General features: G+C 45.3%; 1 protein-coding gene across 1 annotated transcript; it reads left to right on the top strand.

The window, feature by feature from the left end:
- The first annotated feature begins 323 nt into the window (after nucleotides 1–323).
- On the top strand, nucleotides 324–6,055 carry OR1I1 (olfactory receptor family 1 subfamily I member 1). Its single transcript, XM_036089151.2, is given in 5 exon segments — nucleotides 324–348; nucleotides 5,015–5,430; nucleotides 5,432–5,923; nucleotides 5,925–6,009; nucleotides 6,012–6,055. Coding segments are annotated over 5 exon segments (1,062 nt in total).
- Nucleotides 6,056–6,923: the final 868 nt, after the last annotated feature.

The raw sequence follows: 6,923 nt of genomic DNA, 5'->3' as shown, positions 1-6,923 counted from the left end.
CAACGTGGATGAAACTGGAGGGTGTTATACTGAGTGAAATAAGTCAATCAGAGAAAGACATATATCATATGACCTCACTGATATGAGGAATTCTTAATCTCAGGAAACAAACCAAGGGTTGCTGGAGTGGTGGGGGGTGGGAGGGATGGGGTGGCTGGGTGATAGACATTGGGGAGGGTATGTGCACTGTGAATTGTGCAAGACTGTTGAATCACAGATCTGTACCTCTGAAACAAATAATACAATATATGTTAAAAAAGAAGATAGCAGTAGGGAAAGAATGAAGGGGGGGAATCGAAGGGGGAGACAAACCATGAGAGACGATGGACTCTGAAAAACAAACTGAGGGTTCTAGAGAGGAGAGGGGTGGGAGGATGGGTTAGCCTGGTGATGGGTATTAAAGAGGGCACGTTCTGCATGGAGCACTGGGTGTTATACGCAAACAATGAATCATGGAACACTACATCAAAAACTAATGTAATGTATGGTGATTAACATAACATAATAATAATTTAAAAAGTAAAGGGCAGGAGATAAGATGAGTACTGGGTGTTCTATGCACTGATGAATCACTAAATTCTACCTCTGAAATTAATTTAAAAAACACTAGAAAATAAATTAAGTAAGTAAGAAATGCAAGATGTAGAACAGTATTATAGTATGCTACTTTTATGTACAAAAAGAGGGGAAAATGTGTGTGTGTGTGTGTAAAGAGACTCTGGAAGGTTATATAAAAAATCATTAATAGGGACAATCCATTGAGGGGGCTTGTTCAGAACTGGAGGGATGGAGACCTAGACTGTACACATTTTAAAAGAAATTTTTTTAAAGACAACAGAAAGCCAATGGAAGAGAAGGTAAAAAGAAAAGGATTCCAGGAAATAAGGGAACAGAAATTAGGGTCATGATGTGAGCAACCCAACAAAGGCTCACCAACATTGTTGGTGGCAAGAGTAGAACAGAGATTCCCTAATCCCCACACAAAGTGCACTTGGTAGGGTTAATGAAGACTGAGCCCTTCATGTGGCTGACAGGAGGGCATTTTTTTTATTATTATGTTATGTTAATCACCATACATTACATCATTAGTTTTTGATGTAGTGTTCCATGATTCATTGTTTGTGCATAACACCCAGTGCTCCATGAAGAACATGCCCTCTTTAATACCCATCACCAGGCTAACCCATCCTCCCACTCCCCTCCCCTCTAGAACCCTCAGTTTGTTTTTCAGAGCCCATCGTCTCTCATGGTTCGTCTCCCTCTCTGAATTCCCCCCCTTCATTCTTCCCCCAGGAGGGCATTTTTAACAAGGATGTGGTTTGAAGTCAAGCACAGCATCTGACCTATGGCAGGTGACAAGAATTGTTTGATAAATTCATTCATTTGCCCTTATTGACTTTTCTGACTTTCTAGGAGCTTTCCTTGGCAAACCAGACTGCATAAATTCTCTTCCTTGTTGAATTCCCATCATGACAGAATGAATGAAATGACATTGATTCAGGCATCTGAGTGCCCTGTGGAGGGTTTGGACCGCCAGACCTCCCTGCCTAGGAACTGCTATGAGGCTCAGTCTGGGCTAGGAGAGGATTTGGCTGGGGGCGGGGTGGGGGGAGTGTTCAGTGAGAGTGAATCCCTGGTGACTTTTCCATCTCCTCACCCCTCCGTCATCTGAGAGTGCACATACCTCAGGGAATAAGCCACATGTGGCAAGAATAGAAACAAAACAATTAGCATTTTCTTTCTTAACAAGGAGCCATGGGGATAGAGTCCCCAAAAGCCCCCAAACTGTAAATATCCTACTGCGTCCCTGGCCCCCTGCTCACCTGCCCCAGGCGGGGCCAACACATCATTGCCCCCACCCAGACATCAGACTTGTCCCAGCCACCACAACTTGAGTGGTCTCCCTCTGCCCTTCCTGAGGGCTTAGCACTGACCTCAGGACCTTCTGGAAGTCAGTGGAGAAGGAGGTTTGCCAAGACCATCCTCTTGGTGATACCATCCTCATAAGTGAGTGAGGGATGGGGAAGGAGAGTGAGCTGGACGGGACTGGGAAAGAGGAAATCCTTCCGTTTCTGGATACCCAGACAGAGAAGTGTCTGAGACCAATTCTACACCCTCTGAGTGGATAGAGGGCATAGAGGGCACACCCTCTGTAGCAGGTCATGAGAAGAAAGAACAGTTAGAGTCTGCAGTTGAGGGACACCCACACAAATGAGAGATTGATAAACAGTTCTCTCCACTGTGGGTGGTGGTTCTCCAGATGTGGTCCCCTGACTAGCAGCATCAGCATCCCTGGGAACTTCCTAGAAGTGCTGATTCTCAAGCCCACCCCAGACACTCCAGGGCATGGCTCCAGCCCTCTGGGAGACATTGATACAGCTCACGGTTGAGAACCACTACTCTAGTGCACCCAAGGACTTCATATCAATACCCAAGGACAGCTGCACATGTGTTGCCAAGAAGGGACTCTCAATAATGTATGCAGCCCAGAGGAACCTAAGCATCACCTTCAAAGCCTCAAACAGAACTCTGAAAAATCACAATAAGTAGTAAAATATTTGGCTAGCGATCTCTTGAGGTTACCAAAGAGGAGATTATGCTGCTTCCCTTCCTGAAAGCCCCCTTTCAACACCTCTTCCACCTCCAGGGGTCCTGCTCCTCATGGCAGATATTTGCATCCCTCCCCTTGTTCTCACAACACCTCAGAGTCACATATGACCTCTCCTATACACACCTATCTACCTACTGTGTTCTCCCATATACATCCTGATCCCCCTTCAGCTAACCTTAAATCTTTCTGGAGACCAGCGTTCCTTGGAAGGCAGAGTGATAATAATTTTAGATGCTTGTGATTGAATGGTTTTCCTAGCAAGTATTGACAGCAGAGTTTAGCTTTGAAATGCCTCTTCTCATGAAGTGCACTCAGAGAAGCAATGGCATGTGAGAGAGTAAAAATAAATCTGTCCAGATGGGACATGGTGCAGGTGCAAGCTGAGGGCCCCCTAGCATCGCTCTCAGCCTGGCTCCTCATTGTCAGGTGTGGTCAACACCATCTCCCTCTCCTGGATGTTGAGAGACCTGCACATAAAGAACCTGTGACTCCTAAGATGGCTCAACACTCTGAGTACCTGGGTGGTGCAGTCAGGTAAGCGCCTGGCTCTTGGTTTTGGCTTAGGTCATGATCTCATGGGTCTTGAGATCAAGACCCACGTCAGGCTCTGTGCTCAACACAGAATCTGCTTGAGTTTCTCTCTCCCTCTCCCTCTGCTCCACCCTCCAGCTCGCTCTCTCTCTGAAATAAATAAATAAATCTTAAAAAAAAAAAAAAAAGAAGAAGAAGAAGAAAAAGAAGGCTCAACACTACAGATATGGTCACTAAACGCCTCTGTTGTGTTCTTGTCCTCAATTGCCTTTAAGACATGGGGACCTAACCAGGTAAGCAATGAGTTAAAGAAGATCCTCTCTTTGCTGAAAAGAGTCAATATTGAGGTTTTACAAAAACGTGGTGAGTCATGCCATGCTGGGCTTTTTCTGTATCATCCATGTATTGTAAGAGAAATATGTGGCACCTAACACACTCTCTATAAATGATCACGAGTGAAAGGAAGAATCACTGTGCACACCAGGGGATGGAGACCTGGAAAGGCAAATGCAACCAGGCTTTGGCAGTCTCGTGTGGATGGGATAAACATATGCTTTCTTTGGGCTTTTGACATGAAGCTGTTCCTAAGTCCCAAATTGCTGAAGCCAAAGCAGAGAGGAGTTCAAAAGTTACCTCTGACTCTGCGGATTAAAATGGCCAAGGATGAACTCCCAATTCCCTTCTAAGTACATGGGGAAGTAAAACCAGGGTCATCCCCATTAGCAGTGTTAAATGGGTGAACGAGAATATTATCACAACATGCCTACATGTGGGCATTTCTTTAAATGTTGGTCTCATATTGGTCACTATTTTCATATCCATTCATAGCAGAGTGTTCTTTTATAAACTCACTTTTTTTGTCATCATATTTCTTACAGGAATAAGCACATGGCACAGTTTGCTTTCCATCAAACAGGCATTTGGGCACATTTTTGTCATTTTTATGAAACCAGCTTACCTTTGAACCATCCAGGCTGTGTCTGGGAGTTTTATTTTGAATAAACTTCTTAAACAGCTGTTTGACATACTATAACAATGTATATTTTCCTGAGGGTAAAAAACTCTTTCAATTTCTAGTGACAGCCTCTCTAGAACATAAGAGAATATAAAAAATTTTGTCCTGCAAACCTACTACTAATGGCAAAATATACTTCCAAAATACCATTAGCTTTAAATCTCCAGATACTCTTTTTTTACCATGAAAGTTTTCTTTAAAATCTCCATTTAACCAGCTTTCTGGGTTCATCCACGGTCTCTACGTCCTCCTGAGCATGTATTGGGTGCGTCTCACAAAGGATGAGAGAGGGTCTAGTGTAGTGATGACATGGTAGAAGATCATAAAGTGCCCCAAATAAATTTGGCCGTCATTGGAAGCAGAGGAAAAGTGTGAACTGTCTTTGTATCCTTGGTCATTAACCTGAAATGGATGCGAAAATTGTTTCATGTGAAGGAAGGATGAAACGGAGGGAGGGGAGAAAAGAGAGAAAGATGAAGGGAAAGGAAGACAAGGAAGAAAAGAGGCTGATCAGATTCCCTTTCCCTGTGCTGGGTTTCAGTTTAGGCTTGATTCAGCTTAATTTTGTTTTCTGCGAAGCGTTGCTCCACTGAAAACACAAAGGTGTTTATGGGCAATGTCTAAGTTGTCTCTAAACAACTAAGTTAGGTTTTTGAGATGCAAACTATCTCTGGCACGGATGGGTTTGTTGGGGAGAAACAGAAACCCACAGATTTTCACAGAACTCTGCAATCTTAGCGGGGTGGGGGGGGCAGGACTGGAACTCCATCTCTGACTCCCAGCTTTGTGTTGCTTTCCTCTCCCCTTTTTTCCTTTGCAGTAGACACAGGCTGTCCATGGAACCAAAAAAAACAGAGTCTCAGAATTCCTCCTTCTGGGACTCACAGAAAAGCCAGAGCTTCATACTCTCCTCTTTGGGCTGTTCCTCTCTGTGTACCTGGTCACCATCTTTGGGAACCTGCTCATCGTCCTGGCCATCATCACAGACTCCCGCCTCCACACACCCATGAACTTCTTCCTCTCCAAACTGTCCCTCGTTGATACCTTCTTCTCTTCCACCACCGTCCCCAAGATGTTGGTGAACCTTTGGACCCAGAACCAGGTCATCTCCTTTGTGGGCTGCCTTGCTCAGATATACACCTTCCACCTGTTAGGAACCATGGACAGCTCCCTCCTGGCTGTGATGGCCATTGATCGGTTTGTGGCCATTGTTTACCCTCTATGCTACTCAGTCATCATAAGCCCTTGTGTCTGTGGGTTGCTGGGGGGGGTGGGCATGGCTGATCACCAATCTCTGGTCACTCGTGCACACCTGCCTCATGGCTTAACTGACCTTCTGTGCTGGCTCCGAAATCCCCCACTTCTTCTGTGATCTCACGCCCCTGTTGAAACTCTCCTGCTCTGACATGCACCCCAGCGAACTGGTGATTTTTGCTTTTGGCATCATCATGGGCATCAGCTCCCTCTTGTGCATCCTCCTCTCTTACACTTGCATTTTCTGGGCAGTCTTCAAGATCCCTTCTGCTCAGGGCAAATGGAAAACCTTCTCCACTTGTGGCTCACACCTCACTGTGGTATCACTGTTCTATGGCACCATCTTTGCTGTGTACTTGCAGCCCACATCTCCTGCCTCCTCCCAGAAGGACAAGACAGCTGCCCTGATGTGTGGGGTGGTCATCCCCATGCTGAACCCCTTTATATACAGCCTAAGGAACAAGGACATGAAGGCAGCCCTGAAGAAGCTCATCAGCAAAGCAGTCTCCTCTCAGTCCTAGAATAGAACAGTTGTTGGGTACTTAGCATGTTCCAGAACCACTGCTGGGTGGTGGGAACACAGAGATATGTCCCATCCCTGCCCTCAAGGCGTTCAGAATTGAGTGGGGGATAGAGATATGTAAATAAATCATTATGGCACACCATGGTAAGTGAGTCATAAAGATGAATGAAAAACTGTGGGAAACCAAAGGGAGACGTGTGCATTTTCCCCATGATTTCTCTTCCCCATGAAGATCAGAAGGCTTCAAAGAAGTCTTAAATTGGTCCTCTCTGGGGTATTGGGCTTATGGGATCGCTACGTGGGTAATATAGTTGAACAAAAGATTGGCTACACCATTTTTTTTTGCTACACCATTTTAATATTGATAAAGACAACACATAGTAGCCAGTTACAACACTATGCTTCCTAAGTGACCTGAAGAAGGACAATGAAAGCATCTGTTGAGATTAGCTCAGTTATTATTCGCTTCAGCAGCCACCAGCTTTGGTTTCACAGGGACCTTGTGACCACCTCTTGTGCCCATGACTTTGGGGATCTTTGTCATCATCAGGCCTCCCGTGTGCACCTCCCCCACCCCACCCCCCATGTATTGGATCATAAGAGACAATGACATTTGGCTCCCAGGTATTGTGATTCAACAGGTTGGCAGTGAACCCTGGAATCTGCCTTTTTAATAAGCTCTCCAGGTGGCCCTGAATCAGGGAGTACGCAGACCTCTGTCTGAGGACACAGGCCCTTGGACTAGCTGCAGAGTCCATGTGTTTCTTGTGATGTCCATCACCTGACTTCAAACCCAATCTGATTCTACAGGCACGATCGGAAACAAGCAGATAGGATGGACTGGAATGCATGGAAAGTTAGTGTTGGGAGGTGAATTGTGTCTCCAAAGAAGATGTGTCAAAGTCTAACCCCCTAGGACCTCAGAATGTGATCTTACCTGAAAATAGGGTCTTTACAGAGATAATCAAGTTAAAATGAGGTCATTAGGA

This window comes from Halichoerus grypus, chromosome 1, assembly GCF_964656455.1.
Source record: "Halichoerus grypus chromosome 1, mHalGry1.hap1.1, whole genome shotgun sequence".
Lineage (NCBI taxonomy): Eukaryota > Metazoa > Chordata > Mammalia > Carnivora > Phocidae > Halichoerus > Halichoerus grypus.
The sequence above is the reverse complement of the archived record's forward strand: the minus strand, read 5'-3'. Positions and strand labels throughout refer to the sequence as shown.